Source organism: Beta vulgaris, chromosome 5 (assembly GCF_026745355.1).
Source record: "Beta vulgaris subsp. vulgaris cultivar EL10 chromosome 5, EL10.2, whole genome shotgun sequence".
Classification (NCBI taxonomy): Eukaryota; Viridiplantae; Streptophyta; class Magnoliopsida; order Caryophyllales; family Amaranthaceae; genus Beta; species Beta vulgaris.
This window is the reverse complement of record NC_079206.1, coordinates 58,723,024-58,747,306: the sequence shown is the minus strand read 5'-3', so window position 1 is coordinate 58,747,306 and position 24,283 is coordinate 58,723,024. Positions and strand designations below refer to the sequence as shown.

The 24,283-nt window shown below is 36.1% G+C and overlaps 3 protein-coding genes across 3 annotated transcripts; 1 reads left to right on the top strand and 2 right to left on the bottom strand.

Moving 5' to 3' along the window:
- Positions 1-2,583: 2,583 nt before the first annotated feature.
- LOC104894120 (plasma membrane ATPase 1) lies at positions 2,584-8,988 on the top strand. Its single transcript, XM_010680291.4, has 22 exons — positions 2,584-2,740; positions 2,894-3,027; positions 3,165-3,284; positions 3,483-3,581; positions 3,695-3,832; positions 3,946-4,080; positions 4,165-4,344; positions 4,467-4,673; positions 4,755-4,874; positions 5,009-5,128; positions 5,213-5,335; positions 5,419-5,523; positions 5,617-5,761; positions 5,851-6,015; positions 6,139-6,377; positions 6,749-6,781; positions 6,879-6,960; positions 7,540-7,700; positions 7,812-8,018; positions 8,132-8,314; positions 8,399-8,577; positions 8,687-8,988. Exons 2-22 carry the CDS (start codon positions 2,974-2,976, stop codon positions 8,781-8,783), a joined length of 2,892 nt encoding a protein of 963 aa, XP_010678593.2. The 5' UTR covers positions 2,584-2,740; positions 2,894-2,973; the 3' UTR covers positions 8,784-8,988.
- A 1,336-nt stretch (positions 8,989-10,324) lies between these two features.
- LOC104894377 (protein NRT1/ PTR FAMILY 2.9-like) lies at positions 10,325-15,370 on the bottom strand. The gene is made up of 5 exons (XM_010680599.3): positions 15,202-15,370; positions 14,704-14,921; positions 12,176-12,732; positions 11,235-11,575; positions 10,325-10,949 (listed from the first exon to the last, which is right to left on the bottom strand). The coding sequence occupies exons 1-5, from the start codon at positions 15,311-15,313 to the stop codon at positions 10,351-10,353; spliced, it is 1,827 nt and encodes a 608-aa protein (XP_010678901.2). The 5' UTR covers positions 15,314-15,370; the 3' UTR covers positions 10,325-10,350.
- A 3,601-nt stretch (positions 15,371-18,971) lies between these two features.
- On the bottom strand, positions 18,972-23,794 carry LOC104894119 (protein NRT1/ PTR FAMILY 2.11). Its single transcript, XM_010680290.4, has 4 exons — positions 23,612-23,794; positions 23,290-23,507; positions 20,249-20,805; positions 18,972-20,050 (listed from the first exon to the last, which is right to left on the bottom strand). The coding sequence occupies exons 1-4, from the start codon at positions 23,691-23,693 to the stop codon at positions 19,132-19,134; spliced, it is 1,776 nt and encodes a 591-aa protein (XP_010678592.2). The 5' UTR covers positions 23,694-23,794; the 3' UTR covers positions 18,972-19,131.
- Between the last annotated feature and the right edge of the window lie 489 nt (positions 23,795-24,283).

Below are 24,283 nucleotides of genomic sequence, written 5' to 3'. Positions count from 1 at the left end.
CATTAAAACTTAGTAATCTATTAAGTAATAGAGTAATATCTCATAAAATTGTTCTAAGTTGCAGTGGGACTTCAAGTGGCGATAGAAACCCTGTAATAATATTTCTGCAATCTGTTTAGATTTCAAGTTTCTCTATTCTCCTGTGGAGGATAATATGTAGACGTTTCAAAATTGCATTTGCCTCTGTTTGCAGCTCTGACATTGCGTTTATTTTCTCACCCCCACATTTCATCTCCTTTCCCTTTTCCATTAGTGTCCAACCATAAGTCGCTCCCCAGTCTTCCTTCGTTCCTTGCATTACTTTCTTCCAAGCTCCATCAACAATTAGGCACCACCCTTTATCCTCCTCTTTCCAGTTTTTTTCATAAGCCAAGTTGTGATTGCTCTCCTTATTCTTTTCAACTTGTTTTTCCCTTTTCTCCTCGTCCTCTGTTTTGTCGCACATCAGCCACCATCTACTCTTCCACATTTCAATTTGTTCCATAATGATGGTGGGATGTAGCTTAGTACCCTGTTTGAAAATTATCTTGTTTCTTTGAGTCCAAAGGCTCCAAAGAGTAGCAACAAACTCTATTACATATTGTCCGCATATTGGTCCTTATGCATAAGAAACCAAAGCCAATGCCTTAACCACGTTGCAATATTGCACGCACTTCCTTGGATTGTTTGCATTTATTCCCAGGTTAGAGGATTAATTAGTTGGTGTATATGTATTCTTACTTGGATATCTACTCGTAACAACTCATTTCAGACTGACATAGTCGGTAGTCACATGGATTTTAATTTGTTAAAGTATAAGGTTATGATCGATTTCCTCATTCCAATATCACTCATGTAAGTAAAATAAACTTATATAACTTAAGATAAGTTAAGATTGACGTCACTAAAAACATTCAGTATAAATAAGTAATTATAAGTTTACTACAGGGAAACTCTGCTGTATAAGAGAAAACAATAGGAATTCAAAAAGACTTCAATTTAGTAAAGATAATTCAGTTCAAAAAAATCAGATAAAGTGAACAAAGCTTAAACCAAGATAAATTCAGGTAGGTTAACCTATATCTAATAAGTTAAAATAAAATAACTCACGTGATAGCAGGGCTGACAATTCGTGTCAATGTGTCATATTCATGATTGGTTTCATGTTGATTTCGAGTTGGCTCCCAAATATAGCAAAAATGATATAAAAAGTGGAATAGTTGCATAATATGATAAATGTAACTAATCACGTTTTGTCATTCGTTTTCGTGTCGGGTTCGTTTTTCTCTCGATAACTTTAGGTCAGTTTCGTATCATGTTATTAAGCCGTGTCGTGGATTGCCAGCCTTAAGTAATAGTGAGGATATCCTTGTTGTTTCTTGAAATTCCTGTTGGTCCATTTATAGTGTATACTTTCTACTTCATGCACTTTCTTGTAGAAGCATAACATAGAATATAAATGTAATGCAAATATAGCCAGTTAACCACGGCTTAATATTAATTAAGTGCTCTTCGTTGAACTAATGAGTACGGAACTGTATATTCATAGGTAATTGTGACAGTAGTCACAGAGACTCACAGTACTCTATTTTGACCCTTCTCATGCCTGATTATTATACTATTTTCCTAAATATTAGGTTAGGTAAAGATAAATCTTTTTCTCTGCCAATCTTAAAAAAAGCCAGATTTTACTGAGCATTCTAGTTAGATTAAAAATTTCCCCTACTTTTTAGCAGAGTATGCTAAAGTTTAAAAATTTTACTTAAAAATGATATTTTTATTTTATTTTCAAAAAAAAAATATCATCAAATTTTTGTAAAGATAATTCCATTGATGAATTGGTATCAATCAATTGGGCCATTTATTGAATAAGGCTGGACGCACATGGCTTTTGGTAGTTTATGACTTTTATTCAGCCATTTTTAAAGTGTTTTTTGGCTTTTTCCAAGTTTTTAAAATTTACTACTATTATAAGTAGGGATGGCAATGGGGCGGGTCTGGGTCGGGTCCACCTGGACCCAGACCCAGACCCGTTTATTTTTCACAGACCCAGACCCGCCCCAGACCCGTTGGGTCTAAATTTTTCAGACCCAGACCGACCCGCTGGTCTAGCGGGTCCATGGGTCCTTACTGGGTCCTAAATGGGTCCTTCTTAGTTTTAAGTTTTCATCACATTTTTAAATATATGTAATTAAAAATTTTCCCCCTAATATATATAGGTTCTTGTATCCATGGTTAAAGAATTCTCTAAATAAAATTTTAAGAATTAACTGATAAAATATGAAAATGTTACAACTTATAAAGTTAATGTCTCTCATAAAATTTTAGAGTTTAGGAAAAAAAAAATTTCTAATATGTAAATGGGTCCGCGGGGCGGGTCTGGGTCTAGCATATGTGGACCCGGACCCAGACCCGACCCACGCTCTTCGGGACCCGACCCAGACCCATTGGGTCTAAAATTTCTAGACCCAGACCCATATAAATGGGTCGGGTCCTGGCGGGTCTGGGTCGGGTCCAGGACCCATTGCCATCCCTAATTATAAGTTTATAAACAAATGAAATACAGAATTAATTTTTTTGCTAACACAAAAAAAAAAAAAAAAACAGCAAGAAAATTATACTAGTAAAAATAGGAAGTTTATATTTAAAGGAAATAATGAAGGGGGAAGAGAGAGAACATGTTATGTTATTGTTATCAACTGTTACTGTTTCTGCACCCAGCGTTTCCACTTCTTAGAAAATTGAGTTTTGGTTTTGGTGGGTAAGCTTTGTTCTTCTTTCCAAACCCTACCTGATCCTTAAAAATCTGATTTTTTTTTCTGGGTAGTTTTTATTTTTTTAATTTTATTTTTTGTTGGTCTCACCTACTATTTTTCTGCTTTTCTAATAGTTTTCATGGTCTTTCTGCTTGCAGCTTTCTTTAAGTTATGATTTGTAACTTGGGTTTTTAGAGAAAAAATAGAAAGTTTTTGAGTGAAAAAAAGAGAAGAAAAGATGGCTGAGAAGTCTGAAGTTTTAGAGGCAGTGTTGAAAGAAGCTGTTGATTTGGTAATGGATCCCAATTTAATCTCATTTTTGTTGATATTTGTGTTCTATTTGTTTGCTTTAAATTTGTGTTTTTTTTTAAGAAAGATTGTTTTTTTGCTGATTTGAAGTTGTGGGTTTTGAATTTTTTGTGGGTGCAGGAGAATATACCTCTTGAAGAGGTTTTTGAGAATCTAAGATGTAGCAAAGAGGGTCTTACGAGTGATGCTGCTCAAGAAAGATTAGCAATTTTTGGTCCCAACAAACTTGAGGAGAAAAAGGTTAGATTTTTGGTGCTTGGTTATTTTATTTTTTGAATTTTTCAAAATTGTTGTATCAGTAGAATTTTGGTAAATTATCAGGAATTTTTGTTTTTTTTTTTGGTAAATTAATGATTATGTTAATTTAATCTCTTAACATTAGACAAAATTCATTTATCTTTGTTGATTTGTCATAATTAAAGTTGTGGGTGTGTTCAGGAGAGCAAAGTATTGAAGTTCTTGGGGTTTATGTGGAACCCTCTATCATGGGTTATGGAAGCTGCAGCTATTATGGCTATTGCTCTTGCTAATGGAGGGGTGAGAATTGATTTTATAAGTTTTAGAATTCTTAATTCAACACTGTGCTTAAAAATTTACTTATTTTCTGGAGTCCTGAATTTTTGACATAAACAACCATAAAAAATGTCTAGGGTAAACCTCCTGATTGGCAAGATTTTGTGGGTATCATCACACTGCTTGTGATTAACTCCACCATAAGTTTTATCGAGGAGAATAATGCTGGAAATGCAGCCGCCGCTCTCATGGCTAGTTTAGCACCCAAAGCTAAGGTACTTTATGTCATTATTTCTTTTGTTGCAACTTTTGGTGAAGTTTTCAAGTCCTTATTGATGTAAATTTAGTGATTGTATACTTATTTTGGGGTCTGAATTTCATCATTAAGATCTTACGCGATGGAAGATGGAGTGAGGAAGATGCAGCAGTTTTGGTTCCTGGTGACATCATTAGTATTAAACTAGGGGATATAATTCCTGCAGACGCTCGGCTGTTAGATGGGGATCCTTTGAAAATTGACCAGGTGAGTTCCCTGCTGATATTATTGGAAGAAGTTACGTGATGAATTGGAGTTGCAGTTAGTGACTGTGGGATGTAATCATTGCAGTCTGCGTTAACGGGAGAGTCTCTTCCTGTTACAAAAAACCCAGGGGATGGTGTATACTCTGGTTCTACTTGTAAACAAGGAGAACTTGAAGCTGTGGTCATTGCAACTGGTGTGCACACATTTTTTGGAAAGGCTGCGCACCTTGTGGACTCTACCAATCAAGTTGGTCATTTCCAAAAGGCAAGGGCACCATATATGATGTATTGTTGTTTTTGCTGGTTTTCGGTTGATTTTGTCAGTTCAACTATCTCCCTTGCCATTATATTATTGTGTTGATGCTGAAATGTTGTGATGTTCTGTAGGTCTTAACGGCAATAGGGAACTTTTGTATATGTTCCATCGCTGTTGGGATGCTAGTAGAAATAATTGTCATGTATCCTATTCAACATCGTGCATATCGGCCCGGAATTGACAATTTGCTTGTCCTTCTCATTGGAGGAATTCCAATTGCCATGCCTACTGTTCTATCAGTCACGATGGCAATCGGTTCTCATCGCCTAGCTGAACAGGTTGGTTATTCCTTGCATGGTATATTTTTATGAACTGCTTTATTGGCTTTGAAGTTGACTAATCTTAAAATCTAACTTCAGGGAGCTATTACAAAGAGAATGACTGCTATAGAGGAGATGGCTGGTATGGATGTTCTTTGCAGTGATAAAACTGGAACTTTGACATTGAACAAGCTCTCAGTAGACAAAAATCTGATCGAGGCAAGTTCTATAGCTTATTTCATTTGAATTGCCATTATGGTTTTTGCAACTTGTATGTAAATGATATCTAGTGGGAAGCTTATATTCAAATGAAATTTGCTGCAGAACTTATATTAAAGTGATATTTGTTGCAGGTGTTTCAAAAGGGAATGGATGCAGATACAGTTGTACTGATGGCCGCTCAAGCCTCCAGGACAGAAAACCAAGATGCAATAGATGCTGCTATAGTTGGCACACTGGCTGATCCGAAGGAGGTTAATTGATTGATCTCATAATTTGTTTCTTGTACTTTGTTTGCTTTCTGCTCTTTGTTCGCTTACAATGTTTTCCATGTATAGGCTCGAGCCGGTGTTCAAGAGATTCATTTTCTACCTTTCAATCCAACTGACAAAAGAACAGCATTGACTTACCTCGACAGGGATGGCAAAATGCATAGGGTCAGCAAAGGTGCTCCAGAACAGGTATGCTGTTGAAGTCTTAATTGTAGGTATACTATGTAGTTTTATGACACACAACTTACTCATTGCCTTCCATCACATTATAGATTTTGCATTTGGCGCACAATAAATCAGACATAGAACGAAGAGTTCATGCTGTTATTGACAAGTTTGCTGAACGAGGCTTGCGTTCACTTGCTGTTGCGTACCAGGTGATTCGCTATCCACAACAAAAGAAAACAGTAGACAAGGGAGTATTATCATTGAGAATGGCCAACTTATTATATATTGTACACAATTTTCAGGAAGTTCCAGAGGGGAGGAAAGAAAGTCCTGGAGGTCCATGGCAATTCATTGGTCTCATGCCTCTCTTTGACCCTCCAAGGCATGACAGTGCAGATACTATAAGGAGGGCCTTAAATCTCGGAGTAAATGTGAAAATGATTACTGGTATGTCTATCTTGTATGTAAACACTCTAAGAGCATTTCTTCTTGTGGTGAATACACTCGAACCTAATGGTGGCTGGAAATTCTATCAGGTGATCAACTGGCAATAGGAAAGGAAACTGGTCGTCGCTTGGGTATGGGTACCAACATGTACCCTTCATCGTCTTTACTTGGGCAGAGTACGGATGAATCAATTGCCTCTTTACCAATTGACGATCTGATTGAAAAAGCTGATGGATTTGCTGGTGTTTTCCCTGGTAATATGCCACCGTTGTTTCTTTCTATAAGCTTTTGTCTTTTATTCTAGATTCTGGGCAGAATCTCTACAAATTGGTTTTAGCCTCATATGTGTTTGTCTTTGACATCCGGACTTGATTCAGAGCACAAGTATGAAATTGTCAAGCGATTGCAAGCACGGAAACATATTTGTGGAATGACTGGGGATGGAGTGAATGATGCCCCAGCTCTTAAGAAGGCTGATATTGGAATAGCAGTTGCTGATGCAACTGATGCTGCTCGTAGTGCTTCCGATATTGTTCTTACAGAGCCTGGTCTCAGTGTCATTATTAGTGCCGTTTTGACAAGTCGAGCAATCTTCCAGAGAATGAAAAACTACACTGTAAGTTTTCCCTTGGAACTGGACAATGTTTCAAAATAATTTAAGTGTTGAACCTAGGTAATTATGTTATGAGAAAACTACTCCATTTCAATGGTACGTATCAATTAGTCGTCTTAAATTGATTGTATAACTGGTTAACCTAGGAAGTTCTCTTTATACAATAAGGAAAATCGAAATTTCCAGAGGTTTTCTTTATCTCAACACAGTCGTCATTTTACAGTTTAAACCCTCTTCCATTGTCAATTTATGCATATATTGCTGCTCTTGTAATTAAGCTAAGATTCTTGAAGGCAAACCCAATATAAGATACTTGTGTGTCACTTTACCTCTTTGTTGCTGTACCTTATAAGATTCTTTTATGCGCCTTGCAGATTTATGCCGTTTCTATTACTATCCGTATTGTAGTAAGTTACTTTCTCTTTTACAAGAATATATTATCTGCTGTACAGTCCTGTAATTATTTCACAGCTGTGTCTTATCCTTTTCCTTTCTTAATGACAGCTTGGTTTCATGCTACTGGCTCTTATATGGAAGTTTGATTTTCCACCCTTCATGGTTCTTATTATTGCCATTCTCAATGATGGTATGCTTTCAATTTCATGTGTTTCTTTGCTCCTATTCAACGTCTCTCCCTCTCTCCATCTCTCCCTTTCTGCTCAACATGCTTTCTTTGGGTTGTTGCCACAATCTCTAAGACCTACCCTGCTTCCTAGTTCCTACACCTGGTCCAGGCACAAGGACCATATCTTTTAGATCAGCTACAATTGTGAGTTTGTGACCGTTAAGAGGATGGGGTTCCTGGGTTTGTATCCTGGTTTATGGAAGATGAAAATGGTACCTCTGTTCGAAGCGCTCAATGGTGCCTTAATTTCTCATCTCCTTGTTCCTTTACTTGGCTCAATGTAAAGGGTTTTGTTAAACATACATGATACATGGATAATTATACATTTTCTATTCCTGAAAATAGTATTAATTTGTGAATTCATTACAAAGTCACATGTTGTTCAGCATATATGATCTTTGCTAATCTTTATCCTCAACATGATTTATGTTGTCAGAAGTCTCCTCATCATTTATCATTTGATTGACGAGTGTTCTAATTTTTTATTTATGTTTTATGGCATACCTTTTCTTGTCTATTGACTGTCATTTTGGCCTTAAGGTACCATTATGACCATATCAAAGGATAGGGTGAAGCCTTCTCCTATGCCAGACAGCTGGAAGCTATCTGAGATTTTTGCCACTGGAATTGTCATTGGTAGTTACTTGGCTATGATGACTGTGATATTTTTCTGGGCAGCATACGAGACTGATTTCTTCCCGGTATGCGATTGTGCTATGACTGAAAATTAAGTTACTTTCCAGTCCATTTGCTCACTTGTTTAATCTTTTCATAGCTCATTTGGTTAATTAAGCTTCCTCGTCATTCTACAGAGGGTGTTTGGGGTTTCACATTTGAACAGACAATCAGCTACTACTCCTGAAGCAAGAGCGGTTATTACACACAAGCTTGCATCTGCCATATACCTTCAAGTCAGCACAATCAGTCAGGCTCTTATATTTGTTACCCGATCTCGAAGTTGGTCTTTTGTGGAGCGTCCTGGTCTATTTCTAGTTGGTGCTTTCATGATTGCTCAGCTGGTATGTGCTAACCTACATGGATGTCATATCGTAAAGAGTTATTCCAATAGCAAGTAGAGTACATTTGCTTCTATTCTTGGGATGAATCTTTATTCTGTTTTCCGACATTGCAGGTTGCTACTCTAATTGCAGTATATGCTAATTGGGCCTTTGCTGCAATTGAAGGGATCGGTTGGGGTTGGGCTGGTGTCATCTGGCTATACAATGTCATCTTCTATATCCCTCTTGATTTTGTCAAATTCTTCACGAGCTATGTTCTGAGTGGAAGAGCCTGGGATCTCGTTATCGAGCAAAGGGTAAGCAACAAGTTATAACGGATGTGATCATGGTATTTTTTTTTTAAATGCAGTGTACAAAGACTAACTGTTGTTTATTTGCAGATTGCCTTCACAAAGAAGAAAGATTTCGGTAAGGAAGAACGTGAGCTTAAGTGGGCACATGCACAAAGAACCCTTCACGGATTGCAAGCACCAGAAGCCAAGATGTTCACCGAGCGAACAAATTACCACGAACTCAATCAAATGGCCGAGGAAGCCAAGAGGAGAGCTGAAATGGCGAGGTATCTTACTTAACCTTCTTTTGCACAGGATATGCAAATGAATTAATCCCCCTTAATGAGAGGAGACAAATTATCTTCTGCTCACTTGTGTAATTTGGCTGCCTTGCAGGTTGAGGGAACTACTTACCCTGAAAGGGCATGTGGATTCAGTGGTGAAGCTTAAGGGGCTCGACATCGAGACAATCCAGGGATCATACACTGTCTGAGGTCATGCCAATGGTTATTATATACAGTAGCATCTATATAATATGCTGAGAGTAAAGATTAGTTCAGCATGTAGTTGTGAGTTAGCCAATTTTTTTCCCTCTTTTTTTTCACAAACATCTTCCTTATTTGTGTAACATGCTTTCGCTATTTTGAAATGAAAAGTTCATATGGTGGTTGTGAGTTATGACCATCTATTTTCGTTCATGATTGTTTCTCTACACTGTTGCCTTATATATATATATATATTTATAAGGAGAAACCTTGACAAGTTAGGGGAATAAAGGGATTCCAACTTGCCAAGGGTGAGAATCGATCCCAGTACCTCCTGGAACCGGGAGGGAAGCCTAGACTGTTGCAATATGCTATGGGGCTTATAACATAATTACATAATCACACTCCGTGGCTCCTTTTCTTGAAGTTATTCCTAGCCTCACATAATGACATAATCGTACTCCTTTTGTTTCTTAAAGGTATTTCTACCTTATGTTTTTATCTTTTCCTAGAAGTTTTTTTTACGTTTTTTCTTTTATTATCTTTACAACCTCTGTTGTTTTACTTATCTCCTTGGATCTTTTCTTTTAAAAACATATATTATTAGATTTGTGAATCTATACTTTGAAAATTTATTAAAATTTGATTATCTTTACTAATAAAGAACGATAGAGAATAACAGACACTAAAGGTCAAAGTTGTGAATTGAAATTACGTAACCGTTCAAGTAAAACAAGTAAAAAAAGAAACACGAGGAAGTGTTTGGTAGTCGATTTTTCAATTCTAACCCTTTGCTTTACTTATTGGACTCACTTAAATCCACTATATAACCAAATAAGTGTATTCTATCCTCTCTTTCACCTAAAAAGCAAGAAATGACCAATTGGTCACTTTTACACAATCACACCTCATTTTCTTAATTTATGTTGCTAGAAAAATCGTCAAAGAATTTGTCATTTTGTCCTTGCAGTTCCGTGGCCTTTGAGATACCCGTTGTAACATCTATTTTATTTGTCAAAATTGTGTTGTGACGTCAAAATCGCCTTATTTCTGTTATTTTGGAAGATTATGTGATTTGGTATTTGGAGGTTTCTGAGGAGGACCAGGGAATGATGCTGACTGCAACTATTGGACAAGTTCAAAAATTCTTTCTTGAATATTTTTCTGCGGTTGAAATTGGGATATTTTGAGTTGAATGCCCCAAAAATGCTCATACTGATTACCAAGACTAATATTCTTGACAAAGCATCATAAACATTTGTATAAATCCAAAATACAGTCATTTTAACAATCTATACATACACGTTACGAAGTTAGCTAAATCTTGTTAAAGTTGAACGGCACTGTTATATGGCATTTGATGTATTAACATGAACGAAATTGTTTTTATTACCGTAAAAATATGACATTTTATGATGTATTAGTATTGTAGAACAACATACACTTTGTTTGAAGTGTTAAAATCCATGATCATTTTACTCTAGTACATAAATTACTTGTGAATTTACTCTAGTACGTAGAAATTTATTGCTATTATCATTCTTTTATTGCTGGCTACCAACCGGGCCGTAAGTCTTACCTATTCTCTTCTGCCTGCTCATTTACTGATTTCTGGAGATGGAAATTTGTGGAAGTTGTAGATTCTACATCTGTTCCTGGCCTCCAGTTGTTGTTATCTTTGTATTTGTACCACATTGAAACTGTTAAAAAGTAGGCAAAATTCAAGGTACTCAAAGCTGCTAACAAATAATAGAAGTAATCTAATCTTCCTTTGTTAAGATCATCTGGCAGCCAGTTCTGTTTTCCTCGCTTCTCTGTCAACTGATGAACAGCAGTTACCAGAAAGCTGCTCAAGTAGCTCGACATTGCTATACCGCAATAATATAACGATCCACCAATGCTTCTCATATTCTCCGGGAACTCTTTGTAGTAAAATTCCATTTGCCCAACTGCCATGAATGCTTCGCCTATTCCTGCTATGGTTAGCTGAGGAATTAGCCATAATGCTGACATGGAGGAAATGGAACCTTTTCTAGGAAGATGCCCTAGTGTTGGTCTTGTAAGAGCGATGGTTCTTCTTTTATGCTCAATCAGAGCTGAAACTATCATTGAAAGTACGGAGAAAGATATACCGGTGCCCATCCTTTGAAGGATCGTGATGCCACATTCTTTTCCTGTGAGAAACACAACTATAAGTATCTGTTCCCTCTTCAGTATCATTTTCAGTTTTCAGTGATATGATATACTATACTAAGCTAGTATGTTATACTCAAAATTAATGGTACTGATACTAAACATGTTTATTGTGAAAACTAACAACAAAAATATGGAAATTACATGCTTTTCTAAAATTCTAGATTTCTGTTTTAGTTTTTGAAAAAAAAAAAGAACGACGAACATTCCCTAAACTAGCTGATGTCTATGGAACTTTTGACATCTAGAGAAATATTGGGGCATGCCTGTGATTCTCTGAAGAAGAGGAACAAGTACTCTGTCATAGATGGCTAAACAAAGGGTGACAGCCAACATAAAAAAGATCACATAGGACGCAGCAGGGACCTGGAAACTGCTATTGCCAGTTAGGTGCCTGTCTGACTGCAGAGCTTGGAATACTGCAAAAGTGTAGTGTTGCAATATTGCAACATTGAAAGTAATAGCTGATGCCCATACTGGAAGAACCCTAAACAAACACTTCACCTCTTCTACCTGCTGGATTGAGCAGAGCTTCCACGGACATGTAGCTGATCCATCTGAGTTTATATTATCATCCGGGGTGATGATTGCTGCCTTGTCAAGAAACCTGAGTTACATTATTAATATCCAAGTGAGATGCTTGTAACAGAAATATATATGACAAGCTAGTTTTATAAAAAATAACGAACAAAGATCGTATGCATAAGCTTCATCTTGTAATGAGTTCATCTAAACTCCTTGTTATTAGGCAAATACCAAGCAATAAAGAGACCTTGCCTTAGTGAACCACTGAATCCCTATGAAGCATGGAAGCCTCTGGGACCAGAGGCTTCCTCATTTTCAGAACATTTCTGTTCCTGAATCTTTAACCCTTTTAAAGCCGAAATGACAAAAAGCCGAGGTTTTCCTATTCTCGAAACTTTTCCGTTTCCAGAATCCCAACCCTGCCTTTAAGGATAATTTTGTTATTTCTCGTTATGTGTCTGATACTTCATTACTTCTCCTAACGTAATGTATGTAGTATATTGTATTAGAACTGTAGCTACATTATGTACACTTGTCCAGTCTTATTTATATAGTCCTAGTTCATTTTCTGGCATGTTTTGAGTATGATATGAAATTCTGAATATCTGATGTATCGTTGAGTTGCAGATACGGTGGTTACGATTATGAATTTTCGAAATAGATTATGATTTAGGCAAGTCACCTGAATTGATGTGTCTGGAGGAGTTTGGAATTGAGGGAACCAGGAGGAACATAATCAAACAGAGTAACCCATTTCCAGTCAGGTACTTTTAGCTTCCTTTTCTTAACAGCAACTACTATGACTTGAACCACACTAGTCATTGGACTGCCCTGTGGTTTCATCTTCACATATAGCTTAGAACCCATTAGATACACCACGTAAGCGACCAGCATAAGACCTGCGGGAATCCCCAATCCAATCGCCCAGCTTACATTGGTCTGTATGTACACGATCAATGTCAGCGTCACCATAACTGCAAAGCTAAAGCTGAGGAAGTACCAGTTGAAAAAGCTGTTTATCCCTTTCTTTCCTGACTCAGTATTAGGATTAAATTGGTCAGCTCCGAAGGCCAAGTTGCACGGCCTAATACCTCCTGCTCCTACTATCATCAGTCCAAATCCACCGAGTAAAAATACCATCTGCCATGTGGTTGGCGCTGTACAAGAAGACTCATTGACTCCACAGTGGGGTGGGTGCAGCTGCTTGATCGTTGCTGTAAGAGCTATCATTAGCAAACCCTGAGGAACCATCAGTAAGGTTCATTGGTCACTTATGAGATTTGCATAGATGGATTCATTATGAGATAGTGGAAAATAGAAAATTTTAATCACATTTGGCCCAAAGTTCAAATAAAAAATAATAATACCAAAGCCTTGATCAATAGATGTAATTTTGCTGCATGAGTCAATATTTTATCTCTAGTAGTCATTCACATGAATTTGCTGCTTCCATCCCTTTCTCTCAAGTATTATATGCTCTTGCCTCCGTCTATCTGAATGATCGGTCTCAACTCGGGAGGAAGAACATGTAATAGACACAAAACCATCCATTATGATTCTATATTTGTTTCGAATAAAATGCTTAGCTAATTCCATGCACCTAACTAAAAAAATCCTATCTTCTTCCAACTTTTTGGTAAACCTAACTTATCCTTGTCATTCTTAACCTCCTGTATCTAAATTATCTTTGGTCTCCCCCAAATTCTTTTATGCTATATTTGGGAATGAGTATTTCATTTCTAAATGTGAAATTGGGTCAAATGACATGTTAGAAAAATCCAAGAATTTGGAATTGGAATTGACCCAATTCCAACCTTTATAATAATAGCCTAATTTTAAGAATTCTGAAATTCCATGTGCAAAGGTGTCATTTGCGAATTCTAAACCCTAACTATTTTCTACTCTCCTCTTCAAGTGTTCAACAGATTCCTAACTTCCTCTCTCCTCAATTATAAACCCTAGCTTTCTCTCCTCCATTAACGGATCTCTTAGCTTTCTTTTCCTCCATTAGGGAATCACTAGATTCTAACTATTCGATCTCCTCTTTGCAAATCGTTGAGTCACTCGTTTTGAAGTGTGGGAATGATGAACATGATGAGCACACTTGAAGAACGATCTATCGTGCTAAGAGCGAAACCCTAGATCGCCATTGTTGTCCACACATGAGCGTACTTGAAGAGTGATCAATCTTTGTTAGAGCGAAATCCTAGATCGCCATTGTCGATGGCGAAAGAGGAGAAAGTGTGTGAAGAAATGTAACTGTTGGAGTGAAGGAGGAGAGAGAAAGAGTGGGGAAGGGGAAGAGAGTGTGAAGAAGTGCGTGAAGAAATTTGAATTTGTAAATTCTATGGTAAGTCAAACAATGGAGATGGATTTGAAATCCTAAATTTGAAATTCTTAAGTTTACCAAACAATGAATTTGATTTTAGATTCTATGATTTGAGAATACAAATTTCAAATGAATCATTTAAAATGAAATGCTCATTCCCAAACACTACCTTAACTTCATAAGCCCACCTCTTTACTACCCTTAGCAATATATCATCTGGTCGATTTCCCACATGCCAAAAGCATGCTTTAATAAATGGCCGAGCTCAATTGTTAGATTTTGAGGTTACTTGTGTTTGACACTATTAGTCTAGCATCATAGTGTTAGAAAAAAATTCACTCTTAGTAAAAAAAAAAAAAAAAAAAAAAACTGACGTGAATAGTCTAACTATGACACATCTTCTTTAAATTTCAATTGTTGATCAACTCTTTGAATAATCTTAACCTTTGTTTTTTTTTTTTGGTGTTTGCACCCGGTTCACCCTTCGGGCTACATCCGGATCGAGGCCAAGTTCGGGGTGGTTAGGTTCCATTCCTCTCCCAAGGGTGTTGCGGGGATTCGAACACGAGTCCGTCCTACCAAAGCCAGTCCCCATCACCACTGGGCCAACACTTACTTGGTATAATCTTAACCTTTGTGGGTGCCGAAATCTTAAACAATTCCACATGACTTATAACTTGTTCAGAGTTGATCAACAATTGAGATTTATTTACATGTTCAATTCAAGTATATATAACTTTCAAGGGACTGGCTTGGAAAGAGACTCCTATTGGGATAGTTGGTCTTAAATTTTCAAAAGTAACAACAAAAAAGTGTGCATTGACTTGTGTGCAAAATCAGTCAACTGATTTTGCACCAACAATATCAAATCTTGTATTTACCATAAATGAGGTGAATGTTGCAAATTTGAGTGTCTTGTACCGACCAAAGTAGGTATCGGAGAGGAAAGCTCCAACCAAGGTTCCCAAATTCGAGGTTCCAAAGAAGACATTGATTATCATGGTTGCAGTAATGGGCTTCATGTTGAAGATGGAGGTGAGGTACAACAAGAGGTTTGACAAGGTACCAATCGTTCCTAGCCTCTCGAATGTTTCATTTCCTGTAACAATACTATTACACTTGAGCTAACAATCCTAGCTAGATGATGGAACAAGTATTAAATATATAATAATCTAATCATGCACAACGATTGATCTGGAACAACATGTTAGTGCATGCAAAATATTTTTAATTCTTTTAGTAGGATTAGATTTATCCTATTTTCGTTCTTTTACCATTCAAGTGGGGTCAAATGAACTGACACCAGACAGTATAAATCCGTCGATCATTATGCATGTATATTACTTGTATGGTTGTATTACATCTCAATAGAGTCTCACCTATGATGAAAGGCATTGCCTTGAATCCCATGTAGTTGATTTCGTTATTCTCGTTGTCTTTTCTAGCAACTTCTAGCTTATCGATACCTCTTGTTTCCTTCCTGTTCTCCATACCTTCTCCTAATGTATGTCTCTTAGACTATTACTCTTCTTCTCTCTTGCCGCTCACTATGAATCAGCCTGTTCTATAAGAGGAGTGATACACCATACACAAGGGCATTAAAGTAAACATGTTATGCATTAATTGTTTCGATATACCACATTAAAGCACTAGACATTAATGTGTTACACCATATAACATACATTTGTCTATTCAAACTTCTACCATGTGTGAACGGGTTGCTCAATCCACAATCTCTTTGTGGTTTTGTTCTTCCTCGTTTAATTATGAAAATTGTAGATATCAGTTTGATATCTAACTAGAAATAAGTGAAAATTTGCGGGCTCCACAAATAAGTGAAGTTACTAAAATACCTTTTTCTTAATTGTTAAGTATCTAACAGTTAGATATATATATATAGATAACCGTTTAATTGCACATCATTCTAGAACATATAGTTGCACTGAAGACTACCTCTAGGCTCCATGTGAGTTTCTACCTACTCGGCTACTCCCTTTGTTTCTTCTAGTCCGGTCTATGTGCGTTTGATGCAATTTTGAATGTTGGTTGAACGGAGTTGGTGAAAAGTGACAAAGGGAGTACTAACTTTTCATCGTTTTAGTGTTTCACGTAACATGTTATGTGTCGTTCTTACTCTCATTTCCCATCGTACACTTCAACTTCTTAAATAAGATCACATTCATAATTTAACTTTGAAGTCTACCAATTGCAGGTTATGGAATGCAAACTTATTACTAAACAGGTTTAGTGAGACAGAAAGAAAGGTGAAAACTCAATTTGGTTTGCTAAGCAATTCTCTAACGGCCTTTACTCATGTTTTTGACATTGTAAGTGCATTTACACAAGTGAAAAGCACTAAGCTTTCTCTCACAATGTAAGTTAAAGTCTAAAAAGAGGCTTATTTCCGCACGATTACTCCTAACAAAAGCGCTTCTTAAGTTAAAGATCAATGCTGTAACATTCACAAGATTTCATGCAGGTCTCTTTCGGCCTTTGAGAGTGAGGAAATATGTCTTTTTTCAACACTTTTTCTTTGTATCTACCCTAATTAGTGTCCAAAGATTATACTATTTTCAGTTAGATTCTCTTGATGAATGATTTACTGATCCTTTCTCCCTTTCAGGCTGTCACTTCGTCTCACTTAAGATTTTATGTACAAATTCTGTAGTCGTAGATATTTGGTCACACAAGATAATATTAGTAAAACAACCAATAAAATTAAGCGAAGTATATTATAAAAAAAAGAGAGAAAAAGGATCTTTTCTATCAGATTGGAAGAAGAATTCAATTTACTTTTGCTAGGCTAATGGAGCAATTAAGGAAAGTTGGTCACTGAGATGAGGGTGGTGCTGCTGAACATGTGTGATTATAGAGACCGTCCAAATATTGCAGAGCCTCCAATGCGTTTTTTTAAAAGTAGTTATTTACACCTGTCGCATGTCTAACCAACCAAGTTTACAGGTTAGACTCCTTAGGAGGGAGGGAATGGTAAGAGAAACCTTACCCTTAAAAATCCCCTAGTGGGAATCTCATGACCTTGAAGTCATGAGACAACCTTTACCACTAGGCTAAACCTCGCTTCATTTAGTAGTTATTTAAGTGTGTTAAGATATACTTCCTCTGTTTTTTAAAATAAGTGACACAGAGAGAAAGTGGGAGAATACCAAGGAGTCTAAAGGGAGAAAGTTGGGACCACTTGTTCAATCAATCAAATTTGAGTATTGGATAAAGTAGGTAGGTGAAACAATTAAATAATGGCAAAAATGTAATAAATGAGAAGTATTTTTTACTATTTTGAGCTATGTGTCACTTATTGTGACATTTCCTTAAAAGGAAAACGTGTCACTTATTAAAAAAACAGAGGAAATATATGTAAATATTATCTTTTAGGAAGATATGATTATGTAAAGTTAGTTTCCTATTTTGTTGGAATACAAACTACATATTTACCTTTGAGATGAATAAGAAAGGCAAGGAAAACAATTCAACCTAATTCTATCGTTAACAAATGGCTAGATTCCTATATTTGAATATTTTGTAGTGGTACTTTTAGAGTCTTAGATGTTCATGAAGTAATATTTGCCAGCTCATAATAGAATGTGTATGAATCTATTTCTATTATATAAGTCAATGGGGGAGTTATGGTGTCCTCCTTCAAAAAGACTTTTTAATCATTCATTCAATAAAAATACTTATCTATTAAAAGTGTGAGATTTTCCTCAATCATCGCCCTTCCTAATTTAAAATATGTAAATCGAACGAAGTTTAAAGTAACTAAAATAAACTTTCATAAAAATATGTTAGTGAAAGAAAAAGTTTATGATTGAAGAACAAATTAACATAACTAAAGCAGTTTCTAAATCAATTACAAAATCCAAGACATAAAATTTTAATTTTGCCTAAACTTTGAAATGCAATAATAATACCAACATCCATTAACAAGTAATAGAAAGACCAAGAAAACAACTTCTTCATCAAGTAATTTTTATATTTTGTATTTACACCACATGATATTTAATTAGAACTGATGATGATTGTAAATTACATTCTTCAATATTACATTTAGATGAAATTTAATAATAATCGCCAAAATAATCCAGGCACGCATCGCGTGCAAAAAAGGCTAGTACTATATATGGTAACTCTTGAGGACTTTGGCGTCCACCCTTTTTTAACCAATATACCCTTACTAAAAAAAAGTTAATTTGTAGTCTTCTAATTTGAAAAAAATCGATCGCTATAAAACCTGCACAACAGTTAGATTGCACGAACGCATAACGTGTATATGAGGCTACAAGCTAGTATAATAGTAAGTGATCAGGCAAAGGATCTTTCAAGGACGTATTAGATACACTTTCCTATTAGTTATTTAGTAACTCACTAAGAACAATGAGTATCACCTTAATACTTATGAGATATGTGAAGAGGAAACAATTGAATCTTGGTAATGAAAAACAATCCAACATGAGTTTGTAGGTTGATTTGGCCTTAACAAAACACAAGAGAGTTCCATTCTCAAGCAAGTATAAGAATGACAAGATGTGTTTCTCTACATATGAATATATGATACACCCCTCTTAATAGTATAATTAGAAATTACAGAGGAAATATGCCCGAAGATTGAAACAACACTTTTTTAGCATCAAAGGCATCAGAAAAAGGCAAAAAATCACAATTTTCGGCATAGGTACGAGAGCACCGTTATAAATAGTGTGGGAGCACCGTACCAAAGCATGTGCTGGCGTACCATTATAAGTGATGCGGGAGCATCAACGTTTCTACCAACCTTTAGATTCTACAAACACATTGGTGCGGGTGCACTGTTGTAAGTGGTGCGGGAGCACCTAACCAAATTCTGAAAAACTTCAATTAATCGTCTAATTTCATATTACACTATGTAATAGACATCATGTATATATATAACCTACAAAAACATTTAACTATAAATGTTACAACAACTTCCATAAAGGAATAATTTTTAGCATATCATATACTACCTCCGTTTTCTATTATTTAGCATATCATATATCCCTCTCTACTTTATGTCAAATCGTTGCACATAATAAAAAACGGAGGTAGTAGTATCTTCCAACTTTTTTACATTTAAAGTATAAGTCATATATCCTCTTGCAAAGAGCCTCCATAATAATTGAGCGACCACTAATTGTCCTTCGCCAATTGCTGGACTAGGGGACAGGAGTTACTTCTCTTCATTGCCTTTTGCATTTACAGTAAATGAACTTTTGATGTATGCTTAGTTGCTTACTGTCAAGTAAATACTTCCTGTTTCTGCTCTCTGATGGTAAAAATCATACAGTTCCTTTGTCAGACTCAGTAAGTTCCACACTACCTATAGGCTCTATTTCTATTTTCCTGCCATTTTCACCACATCCTTTATACTTATACCACCTAGCACAACCAAGGAAATAAACAAAATTTAAGGTACATAGTCCAGCTATCATGTAATAGTAATAATCCAACTTCCCTTTGTTAAGATCCTCAGATAACCAGTCACCTGATGTTCCTTTCTTTGTTGTCTTATGAACTATGGAGATCAAAAAACTGCTCAAGTAGCTTGACATTCCGATGCCTAAAAAGAATATGGAGCCAGCAACGCTCCTCATGTTTTCGGGAAACTGCTTGTAGTAAAACTCGACTTGACCAATTGACATGAATGCTTCACCAAGTCCTGCTAAACCCAATGGAAAAACTAGCCAAAAACTTGACATGGAAGAGATCTTGCCTTTTCTTGGGAAAATCCCGAGTGTTGGTTTTGTAAGTGCAAGTTTTCTCCTATGGTTTTCTACTAGGCCTGCCACAAGCATAGTGAGAATGGAGAATACTATTCCGATTCCCATCCTTTGCAGGATTGTGATTCCACCCTCTTTTTTCTTGAATTTTTCAAGAAATGGGACTAATATTCGATCATAGATTGGAATCCAAATGGTGAGGCTTATCATCATGAAAACAATGTAGGATGAAGCTGGAACTTCGAATTTTGTTTTTCCTAGGTGTCTATCCGATTGTAGTGCCTGGAATATCACGTATGTGTGCATTTGTACTATAGGAACATGGTATATTATGCCGGATGCCCATATGGGTAACACTCTTAGTATGCACTTTACTTCTTCTACCTGCTGCACTGTGCAGAGTTTCCAGGCATTCGCTGCTGATCCATCCGCTTTGATCTGGTCATCGGGGGTTATAACTGCAGCTTTGTCGAGGAATCTGAAAAGATTTCAGTTCATTTTTTGTGGTGAATGATCAGCAGTAGAGTATTAGCTAATAATCACAATGATATTCTATCTGAAAATCTGACAACTATGTTACTTGGACTAACTATCAGACACAGATACATGTTGAAGTGTCAGATTATTCAGACTATATTTATCTATTTGTTGTTCATAAAGTTAGAAGGCTCTTTACCTGAACTGATTTGTGTGAGGCAAATTGGAGTTGACAGAATCAGTAGGCAAGTATTTGAGCACAGAACCCAACTGAAAATCTGGTTGCTTCAGTTCACTTTTTCTGACTGCAGCAACAATAACCTGAACAAAACTCAAAAGAGGACTACCCTGGGGCTTAACCTTCACATAGATCTTGGTACCCATGAAAAATAGCAAACAAGCAATCAACATAAGAGCTGCGGGAATCGCTAATCCAATACTCCAACTCACATTGGATTGCACATAAACTATGAGTGTCAGAGACACCATTTGTGCAAAAGTGTAAGTAAAGAAGTACCAATTGAAGAAACTATTGATCCCTTTCTTTCCTGATTCTGTGTTGGGGTTAAACTGATCAGCCCCAAAGGCCAAGTTACATGGCCTTATGCCTGCTGCTCCTGCTATCAGTAGTCCCCACCCAGTCAGAAAAAATGCCATCTGCCCAGTTGACGGCCCACTGCAGACACTCTCCTCATTCCCACACGGGCGGGGATGAAGTTTCTTGATTACTGATGTTAAGTCTATCATCAATAGTCCCTGAACATATCCAAAAAGTGCATTGGTACACTGTAGGCTTTTTGCTCAAAGGCTTTATTGTTTTAATAGATTTTATGTGGATTCGACGTATTGTATACAGCATGACTTGGTCATGCCAGATTATACAAAATTCATATCTGTACAGGTTTTGCGTTTTTATATTTAAGGTGACTAAAACCTATTGTATATAAAACATCCATTGTATATCAGTAGTTTTTGTGTTATTCTTTTGCATCAGTTCGAGTTTTCTGTTACAGTAGTGTCCAAATAGCTGGTTTAGTTTGTATTGGTGGTATTAGACTATTAGTGTACCAACTAGATATGATATCCTGCAAGAACTAGTAGCAACAAAAAGTAGATCTCAACACATCCTAATAGTAGCTCTCAAGAAAACTGAAATCTGATACCAAACATTCAAAACAACTTTCGCTAAGATTTGGTGTGATGGATCTAATATTGATGCTTTTTTCCATAATAGGTCTAACAAAAGCAACTTCTTTGCAAGTTAGGCCGAAGAGGTCTAGACCCAGCCAACACCTACAGTCCACATACAGGAGCATTATGATTTATGCACATCATGCGTTGAGTTACATGTTATTTTTAAGATTTTTTGTGGAGAAGGACCAATTAAAATAGGGTTTTGCAGGACCGTCTCATAAAATTAGGGGCCCTGTGCTAAAATAAATTATAAAGATTAAATTTTTCGGTGAATAGAAAGACCAAAGAGTTATAAATAGGGCTTTTTGGAGAATAGGAGAAGAAGAAAAACACCAAATAGAAATTAATCTCTTTGTATTTGTAATTAGATTTAGATTTATTTTTTTGGGCGGACAACTAATAGAATTGGGCCCTTTATATTTCGGGGGCCCTGTGCACTTGCTCATCCTGCACATGGCCTTAGCCGCCTATGGTTTTGTGGGGAAACGGTGAAACACCACTTAAATTTTTTTTGCAGTGAAGAACTAAATAAAATACTTCCGTTGGCAACTAAACACCACATTACGATTTTCAGGCGAAATTGTTAACTATCCGGCGTTGACAATTGGTTTTCCCTTAAACCTCGATTTTTTTTTTGTTTTGTCAACTCACATTCTTTGTTTTTTCCTGTTTATTTCACGAGATCCCCTTCATGTCTTCTTCTTCTCCTTCTTACCCACTTCTCCATTTTCTCACTAATTAACACACTCTTTCTCTCTTCCTCTCTTCTCACTCACTCACATTGTTCCAAATTTTCATTTACCAACAACAACAACAAGCCTGATTTCTGATTTGGGTTCACCCATTTCTCCTCTACGAACTCGGACGAGTGCACTTGCTCTGAATTCTCTAACTAGTACTACTACCCGCTCTGAGGTTGAGGATGAGAGTTTTAGCTTCAATAAAATAGGGAAATTGGGGAAATTAAGGCTTTTAAACAGTAAGAAGGCGAAAAATAAGATAAAACAAAAAAAAGAGGTTTTGGAGGGAAAGAAACTGTCAATGAAAGTTGAAAATTTGGTTTGAAAATCATAAGGTGGTTTTAAGTTACCAACAAAAGTATTTTAATTGGTCTTTTCCTAAAAAAAAAAAAAAATTTAAGTGGTGTTTTCCCATAAAAACCTTGTTTCAATTGGTCCCCATATTTTTATTATATCAGCATGTTATTTTGAATCTTCAAATCAGAATAAATATAGGTATAATAGAAAGAGCATGGATATGTTTGAAAAAAAAACATTATGTTAAATAAACATGCAAATTTATGTAAATGAACATGTATAAGTAGATTGATAAAACATAATATAGGAGTAAGATGATAAAAAGAATTTTTTTTTGTCGGAAAATACATAATAAAACACAAGTTTTATAGGGAAGGATCTAATAATCTATTTTTTTTGTCTAAAAAGACCTATTAAAATGCTTTTGGTTGTTAATAACAACTATTTTATGAATTTGAGCCAAAACACCAAATTCCGGCGTTAACAACAGATGAGCAAATAGCAGTGAAAGATAAGACAGAAAGAAAGAATTGAAAGACTCAATTGGAGTTAAAAAAAAGTCAATGCCGGAATTTAGTATTTTGGCTCGAAATTCATAAAATGGTTGTTATTAACAACCGATAGTATTTTAATAGGTCTTTTAGTGATCTTTTTTATTAAGTTATTCTCTACAAAACTTTTGTTTTATTAGATACATTCCGACAAAAAAACCTAAAAAAAAAACATGAACTACAATAAAAAAACATGCATTTCGAGCATGATGCAAGAGACATTACTAACGCTAACCTAAAATAACGGGATACCTTATAAAAGACACCCTTCATATATTTTGTTTATATTTTTTGAAAGGCTTAATTTTTTTTATTAGCACAGTGTCCCTAAATGATTTAAGACGGCCTTGAATCTTGATGTTGCGCATCATGCTCTTATATGTAGGATCTAAATTGCGATACTATACCGTTAACTGAGAACTGACAAAGAGTATGCAAGCTAAAAGGACAAGAAGTACCATAAAGCAGGCAATCGAGGCGAATCCCAAGGTGTTGTAACGGCCAAAGTAGGTGTCAGAAAGCAAAGCTCCTATTAGAGTTGCAAAGTTGGTGGTGCCGTTGAAGACAGTGATCATAGTTGTAGCTGTGATTGTTTTCATGTTGAATACTGTTGTCAAGTAGACTAACAGGTTGGACAAGGTACCAATAGCTCCTAGCTTCTCAAATGTTTCATTTCCTAGTTTTACAACAACAAATTTCTCATTTTTACTTGTAACAAATGCCATTAATAGAACTATAAAGAGAATTTAGGATAGTGAAATATGTTCACTTTTTACGTACCTATGATGAAAGGCATGGCCTTTATTCCTCTGTAATTAATCTCTGGCTTTGAATTATCGTCAACTTTCTTAGTACTTTCCATGGTTTCTCCTAAGGATTATGCTGCTACTATACTTTTCACTATTTCATAGTGGTTTGAGTAAACTATTACAAGTTTGGAATGTTAGTGCCAAGTTCAATAATTGAAGAGTCCTTTAAATATATGTTTACCAACCTTACCTGTTTTGGAAAAGGGACCTAGGCTATATTTCTAGAAGAAATTTGCCATCACTTAGGAATGACATGTCAGCATGTTGTCAAATCAAAAGTAATTTTATTTTCAGAGCTATTGGTCATAATTAAAGGTTCGGAACTAAGCTTGCTTGGTGTAGGTGGTGGGAAACTCACCATATGACTTTGAGATCACAAGTTCGAACTCTACAATCTACTTGTGCTTAGAAGTAAGAATTCCCTTATATTTCCTACTCTCAAGTGTTGATCTGTGTAATTGGGCTAACTGACATGCAAAGATGCTGGTTCAGTAAAGTCCTTCTTAACAAGAGATCCCTTGGTGGGGGCACACAAAAAAATAACTAAGGGTTCGGGTATGGGGATGGAAAAGAACGAGATTTCAAAGTTTTAGGAATGGGTACGTGTACACATATAAGATACCAATTATATCAAGTACAGATA

What these genes read in the sequence shown, in the direction of transcription:
- LOC104894120 (XM_010680291.4), top strand. Translation starts at nt 2,974, where the DNA reads ATGGCTGAGAAGTCTGAAGTTTTAGAGGCAGTGTTGAAAGAAGCTGTT. An exon ending in ATCCTTTGAAAATTGACCAG is followed by an intron (nt 4,081 to 4,164) that starts GTGAGTTCCCTG and finishes TAATCATTGCAG; the next exon opens with TCTGCGTTAACGGGAGAGTC. An exon ending in TAGACAAAAATCTGATCGAG is followed by an intron (nt 4,875 to 5,008) that starts GCAAGTTCTATA and finishes TATTTGTTGCAG; the next exon opens with GTGTTTCAAAAGGGAATGGA.
- LOC104894377 (XM_010680599.3), bottom strand. Translation starts at nt 15,313, where the DNA reads ATGGAGAACAGGAAGGAAACAAGAGGTATCGATAAGCTAGAAGTTGCT. An exon ending in GGCAATGCCTTTCATCATAG is followed by an intron (nt 14,922 to 15,201) that starts GTGAGACTCTAT and finishes GTATTGTTACAG; the next exon opens with GAAATGAAACATTCGAGAGG. An exon ending in CAACATTCACCTCATTTATG is followed by an intron (nt 12,733 to 14,703) that starts GTAAATACAAGA and finishes ATGGTTCCTCAG; the next exon opens with GGTTTGCTAATGATAGCTCT.
- LOC104894119 (XM_010680290.4), bottom strand. Translation starts at nt 23,693, where the DNA reads ATGGAAAGTACTAAGAAAGTTGACGATAATTCAAAGCCAGAGATTAAT. An exon ending in GGCCATGCCTTTCATCATAG is followed by an intron (nt 23,508 to 23,611) that starts GTACGTAAAAAG and finishes TTGTAAAACTAG; the next exon opens with GAAATGAAACATTTGAGAAG. An exon ending in CCTCGATTGCCTGCTTTATG is followed by an intron (nt 20,806 to 23,289) that starts GTACTTCTTGTC and finishes GGATATGTTCAG; the next exon opens with GGACTATTGATGATAGACTT.